Source organism: Sorex araneus, chromosome 1 (assembly GCF_027595985.1).
Source record: "Sorex araneus isolate mSorAra2 chromosome 1, mSorAra2.pri, whole genome shotgun sequence".
NCBI classification, from domain to species: Eukaryota; Metazoa; Chordata; class Mammalia; order Eulipotyphla; family Soricidae; genus Sorex; species Sorex araneus.
In genome coordinates this window covers 108,120,896-108,135,631 of record NC_073302.1, presented here as the reverse complement: position 1 = coordinate 108,135,631, position 14,736 = coordinate 108,120,896, and the positions used below count along the sequence as shown (strand labels likewise).

Below are 14,736 nucleotides of genomic sequence, written 5' to 3'. Positions count from 1 at the left end.
GGGCCGCCGCGTCCTGAGCCGCATTGCTGAGAAAATGGGATTATGGGAATAAGCCCCCGGGTGGCTGCTCCTGCCCAGGGGGTCGAGAGTGCTCCTCGAGAGACTGTAAACAGGACCGTAAATGCCAGTCAAGGGAGGCTCTGTGAGCAGCTTGCTGGGCCCGGACACCCACGCAGGTGATAATTGGGGGCAGCTCCTGGCCTGATGCCGAGCGGAGTCACGCTTGCCCCACGCCGCTCGCCCACGGACGCGCCTCCCCGCAGGGCGAGAGCAGGGGAAGAGGCACCGCGGCACCCTGGCCGCGGGGGCACCTCTGGGCCCGTGGCACCTGTCTCTGTGGAGTCGCTTCAGGAGAGATGTGCAGATCCGCCACCAGGAGTGTTCTACGCCGGGGCATTGTGTTGGCGCCTCACGTGCCCTGCCACTGAAAATGGCTTTTTCCTTTCCATTGGGGGAGTTAGATGGTGTTGGGGCCGCACCCGGCAGTGCTCAGGGATCACTGTACTGTCACTCCGGGCCACCATGCTGTTCCTTCACCCTGTGTCCCAACAGTAGCACATAAACTCATGCCTTCGCCTGTCACTCGCTCTCCCCCTTCCCTCTCTCCCGCCCCTCCCCTCCTGCCTCCCCCTCTCTCCCTCCCTCTCTCTCTCCTTCTCCTCCCTCTCCCTCCATCTCCCTCCCTCTCTACATCCCTCCCTCTGTCCCCCCCTCTCCATCCCTCCCTCTCCCTCTCTCCTCCCTCACTCTCTCCCTCCCTCCCTCCCTCTCCCTCTCTCCCTTCCTCCCTCTCTTGCTCCCTCCCTCCCCTCCTCTCTTCCTCTCTCCCCTTCCCCCCACACACCTGAACAATCGCGTGTCTGTTCGGAAATCGATGAGCAGTTCTGGTTTTCTTACCTGTGGAAGACACCGCATCCCTCATGATGGAATTCGTTTCTTTGCCTCCAGACGGCGATGGAGGTGATGCAGTTCCGGAAGGAGGAGGTGCAGGAGGTGCTGCGGCTGCTGGCGGGCATCTTGCACCTGGGGAACATCGAGTTCATCACCGCAGGGGGCGCACAGGTCTCCTTCAAGACGGGTGAGGCCCCTCCCGCCCGTCTTTCCTCCCTCCCTCCCTCTCTCCCTTCCTCCCTCCCTTTTTCTCTCTCCCTCTCTCCATCCCTCTCTCCCTCCCGAGATCCCAGACCCGAGCTGGACCCGTCTCACCCCTGTGACAGAGCCCACGAGGCTAGCGCTGTTGAGACCTGCCCCCCAACCCCCGCGCCCCCAGGGGTGGGATCTGTGTCTTCATTTTTACCCACGCAGGGGACACAGAGCCTGGAGGATGGAGGCGTGGTGAGGTTGGCTGTAGGAGTGTCCGGCCTCGGCAGGGCTCTCCCTTCCCCTGGCTCTTGGCCGTGCCATGGTTCTCGCCGTTCTCTGCATCTCACTGTGTCCCTGTAGTAGACTTCATGCCAGTCTGTTGCTGTCTGGGGCCACGCCTGCCCGTGCCCAGGCCTCGCTCCTGGCTCTGTGCTCAGGGCCCACTCCCTGCCCACTGTGCTAGGACACTATTTTTTTTTTTTTTTTTTTTTTTTTTTTTTTTTTTTTGCTTTTTGGGTCACACCCAGCGATGCTCAGGGGTTACTCCTGGCTTTGCACTCAGGAATTACTCCTGGCGGTGCTTGGGGGACCATATGGGATGCCGGGGATCGAACCCGGGTCGGCCGCGTGCAAGGCAAACGCCCTACCCGCTGTGCTATCGCTCCGGCCCCGCTAGGACACTATTTTTAAAGATAGTGTGTTTAGTACAGCAGGTAGAGCATCAGCCTTGTTCGCAACAGACCGGGCTCAATCCTCGGCATCCCATATGGTCCCCCGAGCACCGCCAGGGGTGACTGCTGAGTGCAGAGCCAGGAGGAGCCCCTGTGCATCGCCAGGTGTGACCCAAAAAGCAAAATAAATAAATAAATAAATAGATTTGTTTTAAAATAATAACAGTAGAGGCTGAGGGGTGAGGTTGGTGCTTCCCGCTCTGCTTTTGTGGGGGTCACTCCGGGTGCTTCTCAGGGGGCGGAGGGGGGCGGAAATCAAACCAGGGTTGGCCGCGTGCAAGTAGGCACCTTCACCTCTGTCCTCTCCCCCCCACAGCTTAGCTATAATACTGAAGGTAGGGAAGACCCCCCCACCGCCAGGCCTCAGCCCAGCCGTGGGTCTCCGTGGAGTTCTCCAGACACGCCCCCTTCCGGAATCCCCCTCGGTCCCCTCACAGCCCCTCTGCCGAGCAGCCGGGCCTCACGGGGGCCGCAAATCAGCCACTACCCAGCCGCCCCGCAGGGGAGCAACTCTGGAATGTTCCCTGGCACTGAGCAGAGCGCATCTCCTCTGACCCCTGGGGGGGGCCGAGTGCCCACTGTCGCCTTGGCTCTCGTTCCAGCGCTGGGGAGGTGTGCGGAGCTGCTGGGGCTGGACGCGGCGCAGCTGGCGGAGGCGCTGACGCAGAGGTCCATGTTCCTGCGCGGGGAGGAGATCCTCACACCGCTCAGCGTGCAGCAGGTGCGTGCCCGGGCGCCGTGGGAGGGCCGCGAGCCCCGCTGGGCACCCGGGAAACGGGCAGCGTGCTGGAACCGTTTCTCTCCACCCTTGGCCACGTCTCCCAGCACCTCACGGACCGCGGGCGAGTCTCTGGCCATATTACGGGATTTTACAAGGATGACCATTAAGTACGGGCAGGTACCTAACGGCCAGCGCAGACCCAGAAGGCCGTAGGCGAGGGCGGCATTGTGGGACGGGACAGCAGGGCGGCCGCCGGCTGTCTCGCGGTCACCTCTGCTCCATATGGAGCCGTACGTAGCCCGTCTGGCAGCATTCTTTTTTTTTTTTTTTGCTTTTTTGGGTCACACCCGGTGATGCACAGGGGTTACTCCTGGCTCTGCATTCAGGAATCACTCCTGGCGGTGCTCGGGGGACCCTGTGGGATGCTGGGAATCGAACCCGGGTTGGCTGCGTGCAAGGCAGACGCCCTCCCTGCCGTCCCATCGCTCCAGCCCTACCAGCAGTTCTTGAGTGGACGTTGCTGGACTAGGTCACAAGGACAGTTTTCCTGTGTGTGTCTTAGAATGAGAACAAGAGAATGAAAGAATTGGGGTTCAGTTGGTTGTTTTAACCCTGACAACCCTGACAATATATGCGGTCTGGGTAGTTGGTAGAGGGGTGAAGGCACTTGCCTTGCGTGCAGCCAGCCCTGCTTGGAATCCCGGTCCCCTGAGCCCCGCCAGGAGTGAGCCTTGAACACGGAGCCAGAAATAAGCCCTGAGGAGCTGGAGGCATCATCAGGCTGGAGAGAGCTCCTGCCTTGCTTCCGGCCAGCCCACGTCCCACCCCGGCATCCCACAAGGTCCCCCAGCACCGCCAGGAGTCATTCCTGTGTGCAGAGCAAGGAGGAACCCCTGAGCATCACTGGGTGTAGCCGAAAAGAAATTATTTTTAAAAACTAAAATAAATACATTTAGGGGCTGGAGCGATAGTACAGCGGGTGGGGCGTTTGCCTTACATGCGGCTGACCTGGGTTCGATTCCCAGCATCCCATATGGTCCCCTGGGCACTGCCAGGAGTATTTCCTGAGTGCAGAGCCAGGAGTAACCCCTGTGCATCGCCGGGTGTGACCCAAAAAGCAAAAAATAAAAATAATAAAATAAAATAAATACATTTGAAAACAAAAAGGAAAGAATGAGAGAAGCCTGAGCACCACCGGGTGTGGCTCCCAAAGCAGAACAAAGTCAATTCCGTGATCACAGTTACACCCGGGGCTGCTCCTGCCTTCCGCCGGATGGCCCCTGTGCCGGGCTCAGAGAAGTAGCAGCGTCGAGGGGGGGTGGCGGGTCACCCTGGGCAGCGGGCAGCGGTCAGCCCTCGTCCTCTCCCCGTAGGCGATCGACAGCAGGGACTCCTTGGCCATGGCACTTTACGCTCGCTGCTTCGAGTGGGTGATCAAGAAGATCAACAGCAGGATCAGAGGCAAAGAGGACTTTAAATCCATCGGCATCCTGGACATCTTCGGGTTTGAAAACTTTGAGGTAGGCGGCGAGGAGGGACGCTTTCTCGGCGGCTGCGCGCTGGGCTCAAGTAGGGCTGGAAACAAACGCTTTGATGGTTTTCTCTGCTGGATGGTGTGTGTCTGTCTGTGGCGAAGGTACTAAAGGGGAGTGTGGCCCGGTTTCCCCTCAGGTTAACCACTTTGAGCAGTTCAACATAAACTATGCAAATGAGAAGCTGCAAGAGTATTTCAACAAGCATATTTTTTCTTTGGAACAACTGGAATATAGCAGGTAAGCGCTCAGAGACTTGAGTTTCTGAAACTCGGTTACAAAAGGGAAAGAGAGAGGGAGGGAGAAGAAAAGTGACCGCCCGAGAGGCAGAGAGTGGGGGTGGAGGTAGGGTTGGATTGAGGGACATTGGGGACTTTGTGGCGGGAGATATACACTGGTGAAGGGACGGGAGTTGGAACATTGTATGACTGAAACCCAATCATGGACAACTTTGGAACTGGTTGGGTTTGGGTTTATTTTTGTGGTGGTTGTGGTGGGGGGGTGTCACATGTGGGGATGCTCAGGGCTTACTTCTGGTTCTGCATTCAGGAATTACTCCTGGTGGTACTCAAGGGACTGTAACTTTGTAACTATTTATCTCACAGAGATTTAATGAAAAAAAAAATTTTTTTTAATGTGCTGTGCATCCGTTTGAAAGCTGTGTCTGCCTATAACTGCCGTTCCCCTGTTTCCACAGAGAAGGCTTGGTGTGGGAAGATATCCACTGGGCGGACAATGGGGAGTGCCTGGACTTGATCGAGAAGGTAACCCTATTGTTAGGGCTGCTGCCGTCCCAAGGGTGTCCAGCTGGACTGATTCATTTTTATGGGAACAAATGCACTTGTGTGAACACGCACATCAAAGATGTGAATGTTCCGAACACAATGGGCCATTGGGAGGCAGAGCTGTGAATGTGTGAGGCTGAATTTAAATACTTGGCCGCTTCCAGCCCATTGTCTGGTTGAACCCAGTTGCTGCAGAGACACAAGGTGTGAATCCACCTCACTGGGAGGCTGGTCAGAAGCCTGTCTAGTGCCAGGGATCAGCCTTGGAATAAAGTTTGACCCGCAAATGGACAGTGGCTTCTTTATTTTTTTTTAATGTGTATGTACAAAGAATTTAAATTCATTGAACTTCTTGATCGTATTATTCTGAATTGTGGGTATGTTTTTTTTCTCTCTTGCAACTCCCTGCTTCGTAGAAGGTAGAGAGGAAGGAACTGTAAGGCCCGGGAAAGATTTGCCGTGCGCGTTTCATTCATTCCATCTTTCCCCCTCTTCTAGAAACTCGGCGTCCTGGCGCTCATTAATGAAGAGAGCCATTTCCCTCAAGCCACCGACAGCACCTTGCTGGAGAAGTTACACAACCAGCACGCGGTATGTTAAAACTTGCCGATTCCTAATTATGTCTGAATAGCAGATCTGAGGATTAAGATTACATCCGAGATAGAGCAGCCCTGCCGTTCCCACGTGCCTCCCACTTTTCTCCTGGGCTTGGGCTTTTTTCTCAGCCCATAGCTCTTCGATTGCCGGAGAAGGCTTTTAGTTCGCAGTTTTCATTAACAATGCCATATGTTTGAGGAGCACAGGGTCTTGTCTTTGGAATAGTTGGTGTCCACACCAGGCCCCCCACAGCAGGACTATTGGCCCTCCAGTGTGGCTGTGGGGTCGCCTGACCCGGGCCTACAGTCAGAATCCCAGGATTGGGTCGGTTGGCTTTGACTGTTGTCAGTCCTTTTCTTTTTTCTTTATATTCCACACATGAGTGCAATACTCTGGAATTTGTCACCTTCTCAAACTGTTACTTCTGAAATTTGTTATTTCGCTTAACATGACTCCATCTAGCCCCGTCTGTGCAGTCACAGATACAAGATCTGATCCCTCTTGGAGCTGGCTCTGGTTCTGCTGGGCGTCCATCACGTCTTCTTTATCCTCTCACATTTGTTGTGTTCTTGGATTGAGTTCATCTCTTTTTTTTTAAATTTTTTTTATCTTATTTAATTTTTTTTTTAATTTCATCTCTTAGCTATCAAAATACTGTCCTGAACATAGAAATGCAGTTATCTTTTTGAGTGGCGAATGTTAAATAAACCAAATGGATAGATTTGGGTCTACTCAGGATGCAACCTCAAATCTACTGTCTTCGTAACTCTAAATCTTGGGTCCACATTTAGGCCTTCAATGAAGATGTTTTACCAACTGTGAAACATGGTTATGAATTTCATGGTTTTAAAAGAGGGGCTGGAGCAATAGCACAGCGAGCGGGTAGGGTGTTTGCCTTGCACGCAACCGACCCAAGTTCGATTCCCAGCATCCCATATGGTCCCCTGAGCACCGCCAGGAGTAATTCCTGAGCCCTGAGCGTACAGCCAGAAGTAACCCCTGTGCATCGCGGGGTGTGACCCGAAAAGCAAAAAAACGAAAAGGAAAGAAAAGAAATCTGTCACATGCTGTGTGCTAAACCTTTGGTTCTTAATAGGGTTTGGAATTGTTTGAACTGGCATCATTCATTTTCTCTGAATTCATTGGAAATCAGTAAGTGAAATTAGGCTTTTTATCTGTTTTGTATCTTTAGAATAACCATTTTTACGTGAAGCCCAGAGTTGCTGTAAACAATTTCGGAGTGAGACACTACGCAGGAGAGGTAACTTATTTACGAAGATCTTGGGATTTAGGGAAATAGTCGTTTCCGAAGCCAGTCTTAATAAAATGACTTATTTCTGTGGATCAAGCTTTTAAGCCAGAGGCTTATGACCTGAAAGTACCCTTTTTTGATCAATTCTCCATTCTCTCCTTTATTTTTGAAAACCAGGTTCAGTATGATGTTCGGGGCATCTTGGAGAAAAACAGAGATACTTTTAGGGATGATCTTCTCAACTTGCTAAGAGAAAGCCGGTATGTCCGTCCCCTTTCCAGATACGAGACCAATATTTGCACAAATACTTTCTGTTCATCAATAGCAAAAAGAATATTAATATAGAAGCAAGTGGGCTTTATCCTTCCTTGGGTTAATGTTTCATCCATAAAACAACCCAAGTGTTGTAGAGTTATGCGGACAGCTATGGTTGTCACAGGTACAATAACATTCATCAGTCCAAGAGTTGGATAAATTATTAAGCCCACAGATGAGGAAATAAATGGAAGACTTGGAGTTGATTCAGGCCAGATCCGTTCAGCTCTGGGTTCAGTTTTCAGCCCTATAAAATAAGTGAATCGTTTGTAGTGGCTAAATGACTCACTCAAGATGTGCCTACTGGTCACCAAGGAGCCGATAACCATCACTTTAATAATCTGCTTGACTCAAGAACCTAAGATCCGGGCCTCCGGGATAGCACAGTGGTTAAGGCACGGATCTGGCAAGCACTCAATCCAGATAGGGATTCCTGGCACCACATGATTGCCCAGACATCGTGAGACACCCCCCCCCTCCAGCACTGCCAGGCTAGTGTGATGTATCTGGGCTATCCCTGGCACCGGAGGGCCCAAGTAGAATCACATCCTTAGACCCTTCCACTGAACCAGTGGCCCAGCTGGCCAAGAATCTCTGGTCAAAAGTAAAGCATACAGCTGACCGGAGTTCAATCCCTGGCACCATCTACAGCACCCACTGGGAATGAGCCCTCAAAGCAGCCCAGAATGGTCCCCAAACAAAGCAAATTTTTAAAACTAACCTATTATCCGTCTCATCCCGTCTGACCTACTTTCTCCACATCCAGCCCAGAGCTGTGTGTTCAGATGCTTTCAGCCTCGGCTTTGTAGGACCCCAAGTTCGCTAACAGGTGTCAAGGAAAATAAACAGGCATTCATTCCGTGAATTTTATAGCTTAATTACACATTCATGTATTCGTTCATGAATTGTAAATTCGTCCCAGTCAATAGTGAAAAGAAACATGCAGAAGCTTTCAATGATTGGTTTCAGCTATTTGTCGAGGTTACGCCAGGAGGCTTTTGAGAAAGAGGAAGAGAATACATCCTGAGGCTTCCACTGTATCAGACCCCATATGAGCTAACTTTCGGTATCTCAGGAGTGCAGGGAGCACGGTTATTAGAAAGCTGCCCCCCCCCCTGCAGAAAAGTGCAGGTAGAGCTCGTCATTCAAAGAGTGTAAGCCGGGGGCAGAAGAAACTCATCTAAAATGTCAACCGAGAAGCTCAGAATTTGAAGTGTTCCACACCTCCGATGCGTTTGACCTCTCCTAGGTGCAATTCCCGCTTTGTCAGAGAAGCTTGAGTTTGAGGTGGGTCTTTAAGCCTGTAAAAATATATGCTTTGGCCCAGGAGAGAGAGTACAGGGCGCACGGCCCGGTCCAGCTGATTCCCTGGCAGGGCGTTTGGTTTCCTGAACCAGGAGGGAAATCTGAGCACTGTTAGGGCGCAGGGGACCAAGTCAACAAAATCACGGGATGTTCTCCATCCCTGCTGTCCTTCAGTTGGGACATGGCCCATAAGCCAGAGATGTAATAATTGCATCTTGCTGTCCAGCGGAAGCTTTTTTTTTGTAGCAGAAAGATGCCAGGGGAGCAGAGAGGCCAGGCCCTGGGGAAGGTGGGCGACAGACTCTCAGTTTCTACCCCGCCTTCCCACCCCTGGAGGGCGGAGTTCCGCTGTTTCGGTCTTTACCCTATGATAGCTGTTGTCTCAAGCCAATCAGGATCGGTGCCTTTGACCTTCATGCTGGGCTCTGTCACAGAGTATGAGGCAAACACAAAAGGACTGTCTGAGCTTCCGGTTGGGTGGCCAGACTGGCCCGAGCTCCAGGCCACCTTTTGTTCCTTACCCTGTAACTCCCCTAGCCTTTCTGTAAGCTGACAGGGTGGCAGTTAGCAAGAACATCAGCACAATGTAGGTAAGAGCAGGGCTGGGTATTTCACTGGACCCAGGCTTCTAAAAGGCCCTAAACTGTACTATTATTTCTTTTTTTTTTTTTTTGGTTTTTGGGTCACACCCGGCAATGCACAGGGGTTACTCCTGGCTCATGCACTTAGGAATTACTCCTGGCAGTGCTCAGGGGACCATATGTGATGCTGGGATTTGAACCCAGGTCAGCCTTGCAAGACAAACACCTTACCCTCTGTGCTACTGCTCCAGCCCCTTATTTCTTATTCAAGAAATAAGAAATTTCTTGGGGGCATGCTTTTTTTTTTTGGTTCCCTGTTTTCTATTCTTTCCTGGGTACTTATTTGCAAATGCTTTGTATTCTAAACTGTTTTGCCTAGGGGACTATCCCAAACTGGGGGAGTTTTTTTTCTTTTTTTTTTTTGTTAGGGGAACATTTCCTCACAATCAGTTGAATGGAACCAAACTCTTTCTCCAAGGTGCTCCAGGCACCTTAGATTGCTTCAAAGGGTGAGCATTAAAGAATACCTTTGAGCCAAAATGGAGAAGGGTTGGGCCCCCCCTAGGTACAGCCTTGACCTTGGGGCTGTTCAGTCTTTATCCTGCCTTTCCTGGTTTGGGCCCAGCCCTTGGCCTTCCAGCCAGTGACACCTCCCCTGCAAGGAAGTCAAACATGGCAGTTAGGAGACTTTTAAGTTGATGAGCACTTTCTCATGGGAGAACCCCAGCATTTTAGAAGATAATCTAAGATTACACGCATTTCCCAGATGACATATACTGAGGCCCAGAGAGCTCCCAGCTTCTTGCCCCGGTGCCTCAGTTCGGAAGGGGCAAGATAGGATTGGAAATAGTCAGCTTCCAGTGTTAGCCCATCCCTCCCACCCATTATCTGCTTGGAACTCCCCCTCTGTGAGAGACACAGAGCAAGCATCTCCCTTCCTAAAGGGGAGGGAAAGCACAAGAGGCTCGGAGCTCAGATGGTGCTCTGGAGAATAGGTGACCCCAAAGAGCCCGCAACCCAGGGCCCTGTCTCCCGTTCTGATTTATTCTGCAGCTCTGAAGCTGCCAGAATTTTTTTTTTCTTAAAAAAGCGGGCTGGAGGATAACACAATGGGTAGGGTGTTTGCCTTGCACGAGGCTGACCCGGGTTCGATTCCCAGCATCCCATATGGTCCCCTGAGCACCGCAAGGAGTAATTCCTGAGTGTAGAAGTGCAGAGCTGGGAGGAACCCCGTGCATCACTGGGTGTGACCCAAAAGAGAAGAAAAAAAAAGTAATGTGGAGTTCATGCCCAATTCAGTCAGCTTAATCAATGGCTGAACAAGTAGCACTACTCCTACATTATTAAAAAAAATTAAAAATAGGGGCTGGAGCGATAGTACAGCGGGTAGGGCGTTTGCCTTGCATGCAGCCAACCCGGGTTCAATTCCCAGCATCCCATATGGTCCCCTGAGCACCACCAGGAGTGATTCCTGAATGCAAAAGCCAGGAGCAACCCCTGAGCATCGCTGGGTGTGACCCAAAAAGCAAAAAAATTAAAAATAAAATAATTTTAAAAAAATTAAAAACTTAAAAAATTTAATTTTTTAAAAGAATTGATTTATTTGCCAGTGCCCGAGAGCACATTGGCGGGAGTTGGTTTGTAACCCTGGCGGCCGCCTTAGCTCTCCCAGGCCCCGTGGGTGACGTGTAGGGGAGAATGCATGTAATTACAGCCATTGCTCCTGATTCGTGGGTGTGCCCCGCTCATGCCCTCCCTCTCTGTCCGCTCAGCTTCGACTTCATCTATGATCTCTTTGAACACGTCCCCAGCCGCAATAACCAGGACACCTTGAAAAGTGGAAGCAAACACCGCCGGCCCACGGTCAGCTCCCAGTTCAAGGTCAGTGGACACTGCCCGCTCTGTCAGTGGGTCATTATTGTGATTCTGAGGACACAGAACTGGGGCAGTGTCGCCAGGAAGACTGTGCAAGAGTTTATTCTCTCATTTATATCAGCACACAAACCAATTGCTCTCTTTTATATGAGTCTGCTGAAAATGGTCAGGTGGTTTTGTGAAAATAAATAGCTGTTTATTCCAATTTTATTAAACAGTATGTTTTTCAATATTTTCAGTAGCACTTACATTTTATTTCTTATATTCTTAAGAAGACTGCTATTTGAAATCTGATTTGTAGGGCTGGGTTGTGGCTCAGCGGTAGACCAGTTGCCTTATGTAAGTGAGGCCTGGGGTTCAATTTCCAGCACCACTATACACATTAAATAAAAAGGAACGGGGGCCAGAGAGATAGTAGAGGGGAGGGTGTTTGCCTTCCATGCAACAGACCTGAGTTCAACCCCCAGCATCCCATATGGTCCCCCGAGCACCAACAGGAGTAATTTCTGAGTGCAGAGCCAGGAGGAACCCCTGAGCATCTCCGGGTGTGACCCCAAAAAGAAAAAAAGAAAGAAATGGACTGCAGAGATAGTACAGTTGGGTAGGACACTTGCCTTGCATGCAGCTGGCAGGGTTCAATCCCCAGCACTACGCATGGTCCCTGAGCCCTGCCAGGTATGTCCACTGAGGCTAGAGCCAGGGGTCAGCCCTGAGCACCACCAGGTGTAGCTCCGAAACAAAACTCAAAAACCTTGACCACGGTGGGGCTGGAGCGATAGCACAGCGGGTAGGGCATTTGCCTTGCACACGGCCAACCTGAATTCGAATCCCACCATCCCATATGGTCCCCTGAGCACCGCCAGGGTAATTCCTGAGTGCAGAGCCAGGAGTAAACCCTAAGCATCGCCAGGTATGACCAAAAAAAAAAAACCTTGACCATGGCGTCTGCTTTTGAGAGATTTTAGAGAGTCGTGAACACAGAGTATATTTGGTCTACACTTGTATCTGGAGTTTAGGGAAAATAAAGGATGTTCTTGTTCACTTTGGGAACACGTAGCATTTCCCGTAGTTAGCGCAAGAATCCCCAAGGACACTTCTCTCACTGCTCTGTTTCCCGGATCGACCAGCTCAAGAGAAGGAGAACCGGGGCTCCGGGTTCAGTCCCACACACATATTTTTCCAGGCACCTCTGTAAATGCACCCTCCCCAAGCACCCGTCGGGGACCAGCTCCTGAACTCTGCTGGGTGTGTCCCCCCAAAACCAACCTCAAGATGTGCTGGTCATCTACATGAGCCTTTACATTCTGGTTCCCAAAAACATACCATTTAAAAATTATGAAATGTAAGGGATTGAGAGATCATGGATGAAGTCACTGGCGTAGGCCAACTCAGGTTCGATTTCTAGCACCTTATATAGTCCCCTGAGATCAGGAGAGACCCCTGAGCACAGAGCTGGGAGTCGCCATTAAACACTGCCATGTACCCCACATCTTAAAAAAAAAGAAAAGATGAAATTTGATAATTTGATGCCACTAAGTATTGAAATATGGCACTTCGAGACCATTATACCCTTGACTGCAATAAAAACTTCATGTTTCTTCTTTTTGGGGAGCGATGATATTGCAGTTTTATATACATGCTTTATTGCTGGGGGCCACCAGTGCTGCTGGCCAGGGGACAAGTGGAGCTCGAAATGGAACCTCATGGAAAGCATGCCCGAGCCTGCTGAGCTGTCTCCTTAGTCCCAGAATTTTTTTTTTTATAATGGTACACTGTCACTGTCATCCCGTTGCTCATCGATTTGTTCGAGCGGGCACCAGTAATGTCTCTCGATTGTGAGACTTATTTGTTACTGTGTTTGGCACATCCAATACGCCATGGGTAGCTTGCCAGGCTCTGCCGTGGGGGCTCGATACTCTCGGTAGCTTGCCGGGCTCGCCGAGAGGGGCGGAGGAATGGAACATGGGTCGGCCGCGTGAAAGGCGAATGCCCTGCCACTGTGCTATCACTCCAGCCCACGGTGGTACACTATGTTAAGGAAATGATACATGAATTATGAATACAAGAAATCATTTCAATGACAATCATGTTGTGGTCACTTCATATGAAATAGCCTGATCAAAACAGCAAGCTGGGGGCTGGAGCAATTGCACAGTGGGTAGGGCATTTGCCTTGCACGTGGCCGACCCGGGTTCAATTTCCAGCATCCCTTATGGTCCCCTGAGCACTGCCAGGGGTGATTCCTGAGTGCAGAGCCTGGAGTAACCCCTGTGCATTGCCGGGTGTGACCCAAAAAGAAAAAACAAAAAGAGCAAGCTGTTACTTTTCCTATGGTTTACATTGTCTCGATTTCTTTTGTTTGTTACTAAGAAGGGCCTGAAGAACCAAGAAGTGTAAAGTGCAGTGAAAAGAGACTAACCCTGCTTTCTGCTCTCTCGCAGGACTCCCTGCATTCCTTAATGGCAACGCTGAGTTCCTCTAATCCGTTCTTCATCCGCTGCATCAAGCCAAACATGCAGAAGGTAAGACTGAAGAGGGTTCTAGACTGAAGCTAAAGCTTTAAACACTTTGATACTGGCACCGCCGTATGTATTTCTAGCCATCGGGGACTTCGTCCACAGTGCTCGACTTTGTAAGACAGTGCTCAAGTGTAATCTGAAACTGTGACAGTAGTTATCATTTCTGTTGGAACATTATGTCTGAGAGACATCCGAGTGCAAGCCATCAGTGGTGCACACCAGCCATGGGATATTAGGTGTGAGCCATTGGTGGTGCACACTGTCCATGGGACACCAGGTGTGATCTGCTGGTGGTGTGAACCGTCCATGGGACACCAGGAGCCAGCCATTGGTGGTATAAACTGTCCAAGGGACTTGAGGTCTGAGCCATTGGTCATACACTATCCGTGGGGCACCAGGTGTGAGCCATTGGTGGTACAAGCCGGCCATAGGACACCAGGTGTCAGCCATTGGCGATATTGACCATCCATAGGACACCAGGTGTGAGCCGTTGGTGGCACGTGCTGGCATCAGCGTGTTGAACACCTTCCATGGTTGACTCCTTCTAAACTTGCTTTCTCCCGAGTCCTTTTATTTGAAAGGATAGAATACAATAATTTTACATTAGAAGGGAAATTTTTTGTTTCTCTTGGGCATGTTCCGCTGCCTTTGGATGATGTAATTAGCCTTTAGAGAATTCCATTTTAAAAAGGAAACACAGTGGGGCCAGAGCCACCTGCGGTGGGTTGGTTGCCTGGCACGCGCGGCAGACCCTGCCTTGATCCCTGACATTCCATGTGCTCCCACCACCACCAACACAAGCCTGCCAGGGGAGATTCCTGAGCGGGAGGGAGGGAGGGAAGAAGGAACCATCACTTCTCTTCGCTTATGCTTCAAAATTCCCAGACAAGAGTGCCAGATACCCCTTTAGAAGAAATGGTCTTCGATTTTCCGTTGGGAATTTTCTTCCTGAACGTTCTTCTGCCTTATTGTTAACTATGATGAAGAGACCTTTACTTTTTGTCTGGGGGCAAGGGGCCCATCACTCCCAGTCTGTGTTCATGAGCTTTGCTTGAGCCGGTGTTGGGCGTGTCCTCAACTGCCCTTGGCAGTGCTCGGAGGGTCCGTTGGCGCTGGATACGCACCGTGGCCCGGGGTGTGCCGAGCCCAGCCCTTCGTGCCGCTCTGCTGGCTGGAGTCCCTTGGCCGTGAGATGCAGGAGCACCAGCTTTGACGTCTCAGGCCGGCCACTTCCCCACCTGCGTGCTCACACCCGTACCGGCAGACGTTAAGGACAGTTCCTGCTACCTACAACAGAGGCTGGGCAGATAGTTCTGATAGTTTCCTCGCCTGTATTTGCCCTCGCTGCCTCTCAGCTGAAAGAACCTACACAGTCTTATTCTATGCAGAAATTCTATTCTCCCCTGGGGGTTCCCTTGGCAAACCCTTTGTAGTCTAAGA

The 14,736-nt window shown here is 51.0% G+C and overlaps 1 protein-coding gene across 1 annotated transcript in view; it reads left to right on the top strand.

Annotated features, from left to right (window-relative positions):
* The window catches only part of MYO10 (myosin X), a 197,204-nt gene that overhangs the window by 114,166 nt on the left and 68,302 nt on the right, over positions 1-14,736 (top strand). The window contains exons 10-19 of the mRNA XM_055135527.1: positions 949-1,078; positions 2,417-2,535; positions 3,909-4,055; positions 4,207-4,307; positions 4,765-4,831; positions 5,351-5,443; positions 6,642-6,710; positions 6,879-6,961; positions 10,675-10,783; positions 13,219-13,299. Coding sequence (XP_054991502.1) covers positions 949-1,078; positions 2,417-2,535; positions 3,909-4,055; positions 4,207-4,307; positions 4,765-4,831; positions 5,351-5,443; positions 6,642-6,710; positions 6,879-6,961; positions 10,675-10,783; positions 13,219-13,299 — 999 coding nt within the window. The remainder of the gene's footprint in view (positions 1-948; positions 1,079-2,416; positions 2,536-3,908; positions 4,056-4,206; positions 4,308-4,764; positions 4,832-5,350; positions 5,444-6,641; positions 6,711-6,878; positions 6,962-10,674; positions 10,784-13,218; positions 13,300-14,736) is intronic.